This window comes from Melopsittacus undulatus, chromosome 10 (assembly GCF_012275295.1).
Source record: "Melopsittacus undulatus isolate bMelUnd1 chromosome 10, bMelUnd1.mat.Z, whole genome shotgun sequence".
NCBI lineage: Eukaryota > Metazoa > Chordata > Aves > Psittaciformes > Psittaculidae > Melopsittacus > Melopsittacus undulatus.
In genome coordinates, this window is record NC_047536.1 from 34,354,980 (window position 1) to 34,369,140 (window position 14,161).

At 52.2% G+C, this 14,161-nt stretch overlaps 1 protein-coding gene across 4 annotated transcripts; it reads left to right on the plus strand.

Annotated features, from left to right (window-relative positions):
- The first annotated feature begins 222 nt into the window (after nt 1-222).
- TPX2 (TPX2 microtubule nucleation factor) lies at nt 223-9,264 on the plus strand. Of its 4 annotated transcripts, none has more exons than XM_034066905.1 (17): nt 223-409; nt 643-765; nt 919-1,039; nt 1,604-1,729; nt 2,237-2,281; nt 2,864-2,986; nt 3,408-3,541; nt 3,823-3,980; nt 4,355-4,526; nt 4,674-4,812; nt 5,339-5,555; nt 5,746-5,844; nt 6,467-6,643; nt 6,783-6,929; nt 7,414-7,522; nt 8,110-8,297; nt 8,654-9,264. In XM_034066905.1, exons 1-17 carry the CDS (start codon nt 304-306, stop codon nt 8,762-8,764), a joined length of 2,295 nt encoding a protein of 764 aa, XP_033922796.1. In that variant the 5' UTR covers nt 223-303; the 3' UTR covers nt 8,765-9,264. The 4 variants fall into 4 exon arrangements, with proteins under 4 accessions (XP_033922796.1, XP_033922797.1, XP_030907528.2 ...); XM_034066906.1 differs by having other exon boundaries at nt 8,131-8,297; XM_031051668.2 differs by lacking the exon at nt 2,237-2,281.
- Nucleotides 9,265-14,161: the final 4,897 nt, after the last annotated feature.

Below are 14,161 nucleotides of genomic sequence, written 5' to 3' on the forward strand. Positions count from 1 at the left end.
GTGCAGGGCTCCTGCTTCATAAACCTGTGCCCTGCTGGGGGTAGGGGCTGTTTGTGTGGGGTGAGTGGGCAAACTGCTCACTCCCTGGGAAACCTTTGTCCTTGCCTTTAAACAACACAGTTCTGGCACCTCCAGCTACCCAGCAAACCTACAGAGGTTGGGGTTTACAAGATGGGCTCACACCTCTCCTGTGTCCCTCTCTAGAAGCCGTGCAGAGGAAGGACTGAGCTGACACTGCCTCGGGTTTGGTGTACAGGTGAGCAGTGCTTGTCCAAAGGAGCACGAGTGGGGCTGCAGGTGAAGATGTCCCACCCGGAATCTCGCTATTCCTTCGATGTCCCAAACAATTGCATCGACTTTGCAACTCTGGGCGAGGAGGATGATGTACCCGATGCAGACTCCTGGTTTGGTAAGTTGCTTCCAGCCCCTGGCTTTGTTTTCCCTTTGGGAGAAGGCTTGGTGTGATCCTTGTTTTGGGCCTCCTGGACCAGCTGGTTAATCGTGTTGTTCCCTGCATCGTGCCTCATGCCTGGGGGTGGTTTTGTATTAAACTTTGATTGTCATCTCTGCCTTGTCATCTGACTGTTAACATCCTAATGGTATTGTTAAAAACATACAGTGAAAGTCTCTCTTTCCTTACAGACCAAAAAGCCAACCTGGAGAACATCCCTCCTGCAGGAAACCTGGCACATGGCTCCCAGAACAGCCCTGCGTTTTCAAAGCCTGATATTATTCTGTCTGTCACATCACAAGACATAACCATGGGTAAGCTGGCATGGTGGGCTGGGGGGGGGAGAGGTGTTACCTGCTCAGCCTGGCTTTTGTGGGACCATCTTTGTATGTTGCTGTCTGCCAGGGTCTCACATGTGCCTGTGTATGTATGTGTATATGGGAGTTGGTGTTTGTCACTGTTCTCAGGTGAAGGCCACGGTGAAGGTGATGGGGAAGCAGAATGTGTGCAGACCCATGAGGTTCCTCAGAATATCGTTGGATCCCTGACGAGCTGGAGAGCTGCTGCTCCTGCAGAGGCCTCTCAAAGGTGAATCACTTCTATTCACATTGATAGCTGTAACCAAGTGGGTCTGTGCTCCCAGGATCTGCAGTGCTTGCTGTTCTTGGGGCATCCTGTGGGATGGGGCATCCTGAAGCTCTTCTTCAGCAAGAGATCCTATATTGGGATATCTGATCTGCTTGCTGAGCTGGAGGGACAATCTCCAGGGTGGAAATGTAATGCAGTGTCTCACATACTTGTCAAACGAGGCTCAGCAGCACCAGGAGCTCCTGGAATGTGAGGACATCTGAAACTGAAGTGGCTTATAAAGTTTCTTTGTTTATAGCTGCTGGACTTGAGCAGAAGTCATTCCTGATATAAATGCAAGGGGTTCTCTATTCTCATATATCCTAAAGGATATTAAGTTTATGGATTGTTAACCTGAAGTAATTAATGCTGCATTTGAATTGTGTTAAACACCCAGTTCACACAGGGGCCATGCTGGAGTTAGGTGATGCACTGATGTACAACATGATGTAAAACATGTTAGATGGACCCTGTGTCTTCTCAGAGCTGTGGAAAAGCCAACCTCTCTTTTCTGTTCTACTCTAGAGCGGGCAGAAGACAGGCCACGAGGCAGAGGAAAGCACAGCATCATGCCCAGCCAGCTAGAGTCAAAGCAGAGGGAAATGCCTTGGCTAATAAGGAAGAGGTTCCACCTCCAAAGAAAAGGAGAACGTACGTCATCAGGGTTTGGGGCTGGGAAGGGGGATACAAGTGTTCCATTGGAAAGGATTTACACATGGTGAGAGGGTTCTTGCAGGAAGGTTATGAGGAGGTGACTGAAACCTGATTCCTGATGCTGGTTTCATAAACAAGAAGAAATGGCTGTAAGACCTGAAGGAAACACTATTTAGAGGTAGAGATGTGCATGAAACAAGTTTGGGGTTCTGAACCTTCCTGCTGCATTGCCAGTGTCTGTTGGCCAGCTTGAAATTGGGTTTAACTTGTCCATCAGGGAGTCATTGGGCTACAATCATAAGCTAGGAGAAAGTCACAGCCGAAATAGTTCTCAAATAGATGTAACCACAAAGATCACCATATGGTGATAAGCTTGGGGTCACAAAATTGAACTGTGATCTTTTAAACATTGCTGAACCTAAATGAGCTACAATCCATCTGCCTCCTCCAGAAAAGCCACAGTTCCCATGACTCAGTAATTCATGTTGCCTTCTACACCCCTAGGGTACCAGGGAAAACCAGGCACTCTCTCCCTGGGCCTGTGGTGAGGTAAGGCTGGTCTGGCACAGCTTGGAACTCACTGGTGTCAGGGTGTTGTGCATGGGGTGAGCACTAGAGGTGACCTTTCATTTAAAGCCCAGTTAGTTGGTTTGTCACAGTCCAGAGGAGGCCATGGAGATGCTGTGAGGGCTGGAGCAGCTCTGGGCTGGAGCCAGGCTGAGAGAGCTGGGCTGGGGCAGCCTGGACAAGAGAAGGCTCCTGAAGGGGAGACCTGAGAGCAGCTCCAGTGCCTAAAGGGGCTGCAGGAAACCTGGAGAGGGGCTTGGGACAAGGGATGTAGGGACAGGCCAAGGGGAATGGCTTGAACCTGCCCGAGGGGAGACTGAGCTGAGCTCTTAGGCAGAAGCTGTTCCCTGTGCGGGTGCTGAGGCGCTGGCACAGGGTGCCCAGGGAAGCTGTGGCTGCCCCATCCCTGGCAGTGCTCAAGGCCAGGTTGGACACAGGGGCTTGGAGCAGCTGCTCCAGTGGAAGGGGTCCCTGCCCATGGCAGGGGTTGGAGCTGGAGGAGCTTTAAGGTCCCTTCAACCCAAACCAATCTGGGATTCTATGATGACAATTGGTTACCTTTAGTTCTAGCAGCAGAGAGAAGCGGACAGAAGGATCCACCAAGAAAGAGCCCCTGCAGAATCCTGGGCTCTCCCCAGGGAGAGGGAAATGCAAACTGACCTTGCCCTCCACACCAACCATGTTAAAGTACGTATCTTTCTTGTGGCTTGCGCTGATCACAGTTGATTTAGGTGACAGCCTTGGCTAGGATGTTTTCAGCTTCAACTTAGCATGTAGTGGTATCACATTTAGCAAACACCAGACCAAGACAAACAACGTTAGGATGAAATATACTTTACCAGCTGAACATGTGCAAAGGAAAGCTTTTGTTTTTAACTTGAGGAGAAAGCCATTTTTGCTGATGGTGATCATACAGCACATGGATGTGCAGAGCAGCAGTTAGCTGTGAGCTTTCAGATCCAGCAAAATCCAGCCAGATCTCTTCTAAAGAATGCACCTCTGTAATGATGTTCTTGCCATGAAGTCAGATTCAGTTCCTTGCACTAACAATATACCAGTAACTGGTGAAGCAGGAAGACATGTCTCAGCCTTTAACATGCTTCTGCAGGAGGACCAATCCTTCTGGCAAGTTGAAGAGTACAGAGGAACAGGAGCTGGAAAAGATGCAGCAATTCCAGCGGGAGGTTATGGAGCTGAGGAGGAAGAATGAGGAGTCTCTGAAAGCAGCAATTGCTGGAGCAGGTGAGCTCTACCTGAACTGCAGCTGGGCTGGAGAGTGCTGCACAGAGCTGCATGAGCACCTTTAAAAACAAACACTCCAGATGTTATGGATCTTGTAATAAGTATTAGGAGGCTTTTAATGTAGAATAGCCCCTAAACTGGCAAGAAAAAGGCTTGCTTGGGTTTTGAAAGGTTACAGATGAGTTTTCCAGAACTGTCCAGGTTATAAATTAAACACCCCACATGCACATTTCCCACCCCTCCAAAAGGCTTCCAGACCTCATATGTTCTTTTTCCTTTAGGACAACCTGTGAAGAGAGCTGTTGGTCAAGTAACAAAGGCAATTGACTTCCACTTCTGCACAGAGGACAGAATTAAACAGCATGTGGAAAGCCAGCCCAGGAACGAGTACAAGGAGGTGGATTTTGTATCAGAGCTAAGGAAGCATCCTCCCTCCCCGGTGAGATCTGGGCTCTTCCCAGCAGGCACTGACTCCTTTTTGACATCACCCTCCTTCTGCTTTTGCAACACACTTGCAAAGAGGGTGACCAGAGAAGCAGCAAGTGTTGTGCAAACCTGTTAACTCACTCTGTATCTGCATTGCCACTAAGACTCTAAAGGACCCTGTAATGTCAGATCTTTGTGCTTGTATCTTCCGCTTCGTTCAGTTTCCCAATATGACTAGTGTTTTCAGACACTTAAGTCTATGTCTAATGTTAAGTGTTACCCTTTCAATAAGGGAAGGGGTAGAGACTATCAATTGATGGGGAAAGGAAATGTCATCCCAGTGTCCTGTGTGAAATGGCCATAATGACCAGTGTGTTCTGTCTCCAGATGCGGACAGCGAAGGGACCCACTATTGCCAAACCTTTCAACCTGTCCCATGGAAACAAAAGGAAACTCGAGGAGAACACATCCGAATACGTGTCCCTTGCTGAGCAGGTAGAAGCATTCCAAAAAACCACACCCCCTCGCTACCATTTGAGGAGCAGGAAATCTGATGAAGGTGAGCAGTCCTGGCAATGTCCAGCCAGGAGGCTGGCCACAGCGCTGGTGATAGAGTAACAAGGGTGCTTTGACTGCTCTAGTGAGCAGCCTGTGGCTGCTGCAGGCCTTGCCATTGACTGCTGGTCTCTGTGACTTGAATTTATAGGCCCACCTCCAGGGAAGGCCGTGAAGGCTCGGTTTACCAACCCTAAAACACCATTGCTTCTGACAAAGCAGCGCTTCAGACCTACCACCTGCAAAACTACAGCAGAGTTAGAAGCAGAGGAAATAGAGAAAATTCAACAGTAAGTAAAGGATTATTCTAGTCCTCCCAGAGACATTTGTACCACACTGGAAACACCTTTTGGATGCCAAAAACCCCTTCTCAGGAATACTCTTTTTGCATGAAAGAATGAGTAGCATAAAACCATTGAGATTCTTTTAGCTTGTGCATAGCCCTATTGCTGTGATAGGGATGTGAGAAGCAGCCAATTCATTTTGAAGAAAGTGCTCTTAGGGAAGCTGATCTTGGGTTGGGTACAGCTTATGACTGGTAAAGCAAACCCACTGCAGCAGGACAGCCTGCACACACTTCAAAACTCCTTTAGACAAACGTTTGAATTCCCAAGAAAGAAATCCTTAAGGTTTTCCTGAAATCTTGATGTTTCCAAAGCAGTGGAGTTGCTGACTATAACTACACACTATGGCACATGTGTGGGGCACAGTTCCTCCTGCACCTGCCTGTTACTCTGTTACACTGAAAGAAGCCTTTGGCTGGAAGCTGCATCTTGCCATGTACAGTGTTGTGACTGTCTCACCTTTCCTGTGTAGGTACAAATTCAAAGCACAAGAACTCAATCACAGACTCTTTGAGGGTGGGCCACTCCTGCCCAAGAAACCCTCTGTGAAGGCACTCACACAGCCCATTGGCTTTGATTTGGAGATAGAGAAAAGGATTCAGGAGCGTGAGAGTAAGAAGCAGCAGGAGGAAAAGCACTTTGAATTCCATTCCAGGCCATGTCCCACGAAAATCCTGGAGGATGTTGTGGTAAGAAGCTTGGTAATACATAGACCTGGGAGTGGGGACTGAGGTAGGGATTGGCATCTAAATGTCCTTATGTGTTTAAACATGTAAATGTCATTAGGTAAGAACTGCTATGAGTGTGTTCTGTGCTGCTTCGGGTGATTTCCCTATAGTGTTTGTTCTTGGGTAACTCCTTACTGATTCTTCTGAACAGGGTGTTCCAGAGAAGAAAGTTCTTCCTCTTACAGTCCCCAAGTCTCCAGTCTTCACCTTGAAAAGCAGAACCCGAATATCTGTCAAAGATGAAGAAAAGGTAACTTGGGACTATGCTGTTGTTGGGCCTTGTGATGCCACTGCAGTGACTGCTGTACCCCTGGGTGCTGGGGTCTGCTTGGTCAGCCCCTCCCCTCCTGCTGGGCAGCTCCTCCAGCAGTCACCTTCCCCTGTGCCATTCCTCCAACAGAGTTGACCTCTCACACAAAGTAACTCTGTTTAAACAAGGGCATTGGGGGTTGCTGCTGTGAATGAAGGAAGTGACCAGCTTCAATTTCTAAAGGATGTTGCTCTTCCCTATTGCGTTACTGAGAAGGGCAGATATTGCACATGACATACAGATATTGTACCCACACCTCCTGGATCCCTGGAGATGGGGGACAGGTTTCAGAATGCATTCAGTCCTTCCTCCTTTCCCTCTTGTGAGGAGGATGTTAGAGTCTAATTTAGGTAAGTGCTAGAACTGATAGTGGATTGGAAAGAAGAGCTTGTCTGTGGTACTTTCTGGAGCAGTAATTCTTGCACTGTCCCAGAGTGTTTGCTTGGTGCTGCTGTGACACTGGTTAAAGGAACTGGAATATTCAGGCTTTGTTAGGCAGGACTCGCAGTCTTTCTACAAATACAACCTGGTGTGTCAGGTCCTAACACTAAAATCCCTTTAGGAAAAAGAGGAGGTGCCCGTGATCAAAGCTAACCCTATGCCACATTATGGAGTCCCCTTCAAGCCTAAAAAGCCAGAGCAGAGGCACGTGGAAGTTTGCCCCTTCTCTTTCGATGCCCGTGACAAGGAGCGGCTAATGCAGAAAGAGAAGAAGATTGAAGAACTGCAGAAGGAAGAGGTAAGAACTTAAAAGCTGCCCTGGATCCCATCCCTCAAACAATACAGATCTGCAGGAGTTGCCTCTTGTTGTCTGTTGAACCCCAAAGCTTTGTGCCTGTGAGGAAAGGGCAGGAAACATCTCAAGTTGTTTCTGTCAGGTGCCCAAGTTCAAAGCGCTGCTTCTGCCGTACTTTGACGAAGTGAAACTGCCAGAAAAGAAGGTCAAAAAGCCAACTCAGCCCGAGCCCTTCAATCTGCAGGTGGATGAGCGGGGAGCTGCCAAGCTGCAGAGCTGGAAACAGCAGGTAGGATGGGAAGGGTGTAACGGGGTGGCCAGGCTTAACGCAGCTGGTGGGGTTGTAATGGACTTCAGAGGGTGTCCTGCTTGAGGGGATCAGGAGCTGAGCTTGAGCATGAGACTTGTGCTATGGGTCAAGGGTTGGTGGATTGTTTTGGGGTGGTTTTTCTCCCATTATGCTAAGTGATGGGATTTCCTGCAGCTGGATCCCTGTGACCATCTCTGTGCTTGGGGATTTCTTGATGTATACATACCACATTGCTCTTCTCATGTGAAGTCTGCAGTGAACTCCTGAAACTTTCCTCAGTTTTCAGGCTAGTTTTGGCAAAAGGAGCTGGAAGGGAGCAAGTGATGCAACTTTTTGGCTTTAATACTATTTTACATGCAAATGACTTGATCCAAGCCAAAGTGGCCTTTCCAGTGCTGGGAGTGCTGATGGGCAGGGGTCTTCTTGCAATAGCTGGCACTTGATGGTCTCTCTTCTCTTGCAGCTTAAAGAAGACTTGAAAAGGCAGAAAGAGGCAGCTTGTTTTAAAGCTCGTCCCAACACAGTGGTGTACCAGGAGCCTTTTGTGCCCAAGAGGGAGAATAAGTTATCAGGTGCAGTACTTGCTACGTGGCCTTGGCTGATAACTCATGCAATTAAATGATGTTTAGACTGGCTGCTGCCTCCTCTTTATCAGCACAGCCAGTAGTGCCTTGCACTTAATCAACTAATTCCCTAACAGCTTGTGTCCCCAGGGAGCAGGGGAGTTTCCTCTCTGCTGCCCCTGTCCTGCAGTAACCTGGCAGCTGTATTTAGCAGCTATGCTGCAATTGGGGGGTGATTGATGTGTGCCTGCTTGGGAGAAGGGTAAATAGCGTGTGAGGAGCTCCCTGTGGGGACAGCTGGCATTTCTGCAGCAGCTGTCAGTCTTTTCCTCCCATCTCTAATGAGATGAAGGCATCTACAGCATGGGGTAGACTAAGCTTTGTAGGGTATAAACCAGCCCAAGGCTTGTTTGTGCTAACAATTGTGTGTGCTTGCTCCATGATGGGGTAAGGTCTGCAGTAACACTGCTGGAGGTACCTACTAACTACCCTTGCAAGGGGAAGTGCTCCAGAGGGAGGCTTCCATGACACTAGTGCTGCTTTGCTTTGCCTGCCTGCCTTTGCACCAATGTTTTCTCCTCTATTTCTAAACTTAGAGAGCCTTTCTGGTTCTGTAGTTCCTGAAAGCTTTGAGCTGGCCACGGAAAAAAGGGCTAAAAAGCGGCAAGAGTTTGAAAAGTACTTGGCAGATAAAGAAGCCATAAAGGAGAGGCTTCAAGAGAGGATGAAACAGGAGCAAGAGGAGCGTGAGAAGGAAGAAATTGCTAAGCTAAGGCAAGAAATGGTAAGTGAGCTGTTTCTGAACAGGAGCTGTAGAGTAATGGGGATGTGTGAACAGAATAAATGAGCTAATGTCAATGTGGAGCTGCCTTAAGACTCTTCCAAGGTTCCCTGTTACAAACTGACTCCTTGTTAACTTTACAACTGGTCTTAAACAGACCCAAAAGGCAGCTTTGCTGAGGTGACTGATTTCTGAAGCTGTACCCATTGTCACTGGAGCACATTCATCTCTGAAATCCACTGCCCCAAAACTGCTCTGTGTGTTCCCAGTCACTCCCTCCACTGCTACACACCTGCAAGTTCAGCTTCATCCTACCCCCCCAGTGTCCTTCACTTCATCCTCTATTTCTGGCTCCACAGGTTCACAAGGCAAACCCAATACGCAAATACCGCAGCTTAGAAGTGAAGTCCAGTGATCAGCCACTGACCACGCCAAAGTCTCCCAACTTCTCGGACAGATTCCGGTGCTGATTCACATCCATGTGATGGGAGAAGGGAGATCCCACCCTCCTCTGCCCTCTTGGTAGGGAGGGAACAGTTGTTCTTATGTGACTGCTCAGTCTCAACCTCGTTCCTCACTTCATCTCCCCACCTCTTGCTCTCTAAAGACTAAACCAGGTCTTGTATACAAATATGGTGTACCTGAACTAAGTAAAACTCCTACCCCACTGGCTCACTTTGCTAGTGGGCTGAATCCCTCTCCTACAGAAGAGTTTTTGGTATCTTGCTTGTGTGCATCTGGAGGAGCCGCCCTTGTACACCTAACTATTGGTTTCAGATGTCTCTTTCTGGGGTTTTAGTTTGTGTTAAGCTTGATTTGTGTTAGGCAACGTGGGGCTTCCGCAAGCCACCATATTGCAGGTCTGACCTTTCTTGTTGATGTTTGTTTAGATGAGCACTAATGAATCTTGCTCACGTTTTATAGTTCTCTGTATATGCAAATATTAAACTTGTCCTGTTTTTTAGTTGAACTCACTCTATTTGGGGAATTGCTTCACTGGCAAACAACTGTCTGAGAGCTGGCTCCTGCCAGAGCCCTTCTCTTGCTGGATAAACGTCATCTCCTCCCCAGTCTAGTGCAGCCAGAACTAAATATAGACCAAGTGCTCCCATGTGCGGGAGGGCAGAACTTCCAGCATTGTGGAGAGGTGACCAAACTTGGATTAAAACTTACCAAGGATGGGTCTTTACCTTGTAAGATTGGTTTTAGGCCTTTCCTTGGACTTGTCTTAGCAAGAAAGATAACTCCAAAAGGCTGAGTGAGGGCAAGAAAGGGGTTTAGGGGTACAACTACATCAGAATGCTGATCTTGGATGATGCTGCCCACTGATGTGCTTTGTTGGCTGTTACTGTTCTGCTGCCATGGTGATGGTGTGGTCCAGAAAGGGACTTGCAGGAAAAGGCTGGTGTGGCAGGGGCTGGGAGCTGTGCTTTAAGCTGTCACCAGGAAGGAAGAGAGCAAGCTCTGGTTGAGGCTTGGAAGTGTGTAAGGCTCTCAGGGCTGGCCTGACCTTGCTGAGATGCAGCCCATGGGGATGACTGGAGCAAGAGGAACTTGTAATGATGCTCTCCTGAAAGCAAAGACCTGTTGGGCTCACCCCAGGGGTGTGGATGGGCCCTTGCTCTGCCTTCACCTTCCTGGCCCAGTGGAGCTGCTCTGTATCATCTGCTGCATGAGGACATCGCAGGACCTCACTGGTGCAGGCAAGGAAACTGCTGCAGCCTCGAGTGCCAGCTCCAGGAGCAGCACATACCTCTGGGGAGCCAGGAAAGCCTCAGTGATGATGAGCTGGGGAAGAACGCGAAGGCAAGGAGAGAACAAGGCTGCTGAGCTGGAGCAGATGCCAACCCCGCGAGGATGGAGCGAGGATATCCGTGATGGCCCTACATGGCCTCAGGAAGGTTTTGTGTGCCTGACAGCTTGTCCGTGGTTCCCAGCCGGCTCACCGTGTCTAATAAAAGGCATTACCTCCTCCTGCAAACACGGCCTCCTCAGCACCATGGGGCTGCTGTGCCCTACAAGGGTATGGGGTGCTGGGGGAGCTCTCTAGGGTCGTGCTGTGGCTCCCATGGGCTGGTGTCAGTGTAACCTGTCCTCTGGGGAGGTTAGTGCTGATGTGCTGGAAAACTGCTCCTGTGAGGACAATGTAGGAGATGGGGTCCTGGAGGAGCTGAAGATCAGGGTTGGGTTGAGGCTTCAACAGGGACATGGGAGCAGGAGCCATTCCCAGACCCAGGGAGTACAAATCAGGCTGGCAGATGGGTAAAACCCATTCCTGTGGTCAGGGCTCGCATCCCATCAGAGCAAGTGGCACTGGAAGGGGGGATGACCCAGGAGAGCTGGAGCTGGGAATGGAGTCTTCCTCTGGTGTATTTATGGTTGAGTTGTTACCAAAGTGATTTGCTGAGCTGGAGTTAGAGGCTGATGATGTTTCCATGTTGAAGGGTGGCTGAGCAGGGCCAGGTCTTATCAGCTGGTGAATGGGGTCCTTGTGGACAGCTTTGCTGCTTTCAAACCCACATCTTTGCTTCTTGCCTCTGCACTGGGATACCGTGTTGGCTGCCAGCATGGCCTGGCACACCATGGCCGTGTCCTGGTGCTTTGGATCCATGCTGTCTGCTCCCTGCTGGCAGCCACGGGGGCCCCTTGATGCTGCAGGGCTCCAGAGGCTCTTTTGCTGTTGTTTGTCCTCCTCTTTCACTCTCCATGGGCCCGGGGAAGCCCTCGGTGCCCAGGGCACCGGTGCCGCTCGCTCCGGTGGTGCTGCTCCCGGTTTAACCGGTGTTGGGTTTCCGGGGCCGTGCGAGCGGAAAGGTTAAAGAGCACTGTGGGGTTGTGGCAACCCCGTTGCCAGGGAGCCGCGTGCTTGATGCTGTGCCAGGGCAGCTGGGCTGGCTTCCAATGGGGACTCGGACCTAAGCTCGTGAATGGGGAGGGAGAAGAGCCCAGCCCCATGTGGAGAAGCCCTGGGGTGGTTGGGTTTGCCCCTGGGCTCTGCAGAGCACTGCAGCACTGTGCTGCCCGTGGGGGTGAGGGCTGATGGACCAAGGTACCCAAATCCTGCCCTTCTCTGCACAGTTGTCTCTGGGATGGTTATCAGCTTGTTTCTCTTTACCCACCAATGAATTTCATCTTGGAGCAGCAGGACTCTCATCCTTCATGTGTGTCCCCTTCAAAGAGCCATTCCCATGGCTCCCAGCACTGCTGTGTCTGCTCTCACTTTGCTTCCTCCCCTTGTCCCAAGGCTTCACACCCAGACACCAGCCCTGGTGTGTGTGTAAGGCTGCAGATGCCCTGGGACGGTTGGTGGCTTCCAGGCAGGTCCTGCTCTCCTTGGGGGGTTTATTCCCAGCTCCTGGTGAGTGGATGAGCTCCTTCCACCCAGGATCAGCTGGGGGAGTGTGGGGCAGTGCAGTGTTTGCCTTGAATGACACTGGTGGCCTCCAGGTGCCTGGCAGCTCTGGGAACGGTGATTCCAAACTGTATGCTGGCGATGACAGTCAGTGGGCAGAGGCCCCGAGCATGGCGTTAGCCAGTCATTCCCTTGGTATTCCCTATGGAAGCCAAGGGGGGAGGGCTCCTGCTCGCCACCGGAGCAGTGCCTGTGCTGGGAACAAGCACTGTGGGTGCTGCCATCCCTGAGTGCTGCAGCTGCTGGTGATGCTCCAGCCTCTGCATGTGCACAACTGCATTGGTGCTGCTGGTTGGAGCTGTGTGCCTGCTCCCTGCTGCTTCCCATCACATCCCAGGTTGTGTCCCTGGTCTCGGGATGAAGGATGCTCATTACCTGCAGTGTGGAGCTCTGAGCCCAGTGTCTGCACCATCCTTGGGATGCTGCCACCGCCTGTGCTGGTGGCCACACACCAGTCCCAGGGGGAGCAGAAGGGCTCAGGGTCTGGCAGGGCTTGAGCTCCATGTGGCTGTGAGGAGCCCCCAGTAACTCCAGCCTCCCTGGGGACACTGGGAGCTGCTCTCACTGCTTTGTCACCATCCCTGCGCCCCGGCCTCCCTGGTCCCACTGGGGGAGCACCATTGCAGTGAGGGGCTGAGCCCTCCCTCCTGCTGCCCTGGCATTGACAGATGAGCTCCTTTAATAGTGGGTATCACTGGAGAGCTTCCCCTGCAGCGCTGGGTCCGGTTACCAGGGTTCTCCTGCACCCCCTGCCTGCCTCCACCCCAGCAGCAGCTGCCTGTGTGCCCTTGTGAGCGAGGCTTTCCTCACCTGAAGGTTCCAAGGCTTAAATGGGGCTCTGCTGAATGGGGAGCCTGGTGTGTGGCCTTTGGACCCCACCAGCTTCAGCACCCTCCGTGGCCATGGCTCTGCATTTGCCCAGCTCTGTCTGTGGCCACTGCAGCCCTGGCATGGAGTAGCCCATGGTGCCCCTTCCCCAGGGGGTTTCCATGCCCAGTTTCAGCACTGCCAGACCTGGGATGCAGCAGCACCTTCAGCAGGGGCTGGTGATGCCTGATCCCTTCAGGAGCCCCTGCTCCTTTGGTTCTCCTCCTAATCCCCAGAACTCTTCATTTTGCAGGAAATTGGTGTCTTTCAGGTGCTTCCAGAGGATGCTGCCACTAGTCAGTGCCCAGTTCTGCTCCACGGACCTGTGGCCATGCCCTTGGGTGCCACATTGTGCTCCTGGAGCTGCCTTCCCAAAGGGCTGATGCTCATTGCCCAGGGACCAGCACTGTTACCCATTGCTCCCAGCCACCATCCCCAGGGGTGTGCAGTGACCACCTCGTGTCGCCCATGGCCACCTTGTGTCGCCCATGGCCACCTTGTGTCACCCATGGGTGCCTTGCAAGCCCTTGGCCACTTGGGCTGTGTCCATCTCAGCCCGGCCACCCCATGGGATGCCCTGGGGCGCTGTGGGTCCCCACATCCCGGCCCATGGGGCAGGGCCGTGTCCTTTGAACGGGCTCCAGCACGACAGGTGCTGGGAAAGGGTCGGCTCCCGCTGCTGTAACGGATCCTCCTCTGCCCGCGCTAATCCGGCTCCGTTACACCCGGCATAGAAGAGGCTGCTCCCTCCGGCGCTGCCCCAGTGCGGATGCTGCCGTCCTGACCGCCCTCTGCACCCACACAGGTAAAGGGGCTGGGAGGGGTCCCTGGGGCACGGGAGCCCCCAGCCAGGGAAGGCTCCATCCCTGCTGTGAGATGTGGGTCTGCTCCCTTAGAGACAGCTCTGCTATAGCTCCTGCTCCAGTCACACCAGCAAGTGCCTTCTCCTGTTACTGCTGTCGCTGTGGGGCTTGTTGTGGGACTGTGCTGGTCTCTGAGTGGTTGCACAGGCAGCGCAGGGGGTGTTTTGGGGCAGGGTGACGGCAGTGGCAGCACAGAGAGAACAGCAGAGCCTGGGACAGAGCCTGGATTTGGGGAGCGGGTGCTGGTTTGGAGGCAATGGGTTGGCAGCAGCAGGACCCCTTGGTGGGGAGGGCACAGAAAGAAGCTGCAGTCCCCACCGGGCAGGGCTGAGCCATGGGGTGGGCAGTGCCAGGGATGCCCACCCTGCGGCTGCTCTCTCCTACCCCACCATTGAGGGACATGGCCCTAATCTGGCCCCATGGCTGCGCCGCGGTGGCTCTTTGCGCTCCGGAGCCTCCATGGCAGTGACAGGTGCCGGTGTCGGTCCCCGGTCAGTCACCGAGCGGCAGATATTGGGGCACAATGGGGCAGTGCAGGGACCTGCAGCCACATGGAGCCACCAGCCTTGTGCCACAAGCCAGGGTCTACGGTCCCACTGTGCCCCAATGCAGGCCCACGGAGCTCAGCTCCTGTCTTCTCTCCCGCAGGGTCCTTGCTGAGCCAGGAGCCCCCCAGGAGCCGCCTCCTGCCCGGAGCATCCCCATGGAGCAGGGCAGTGGGGCAG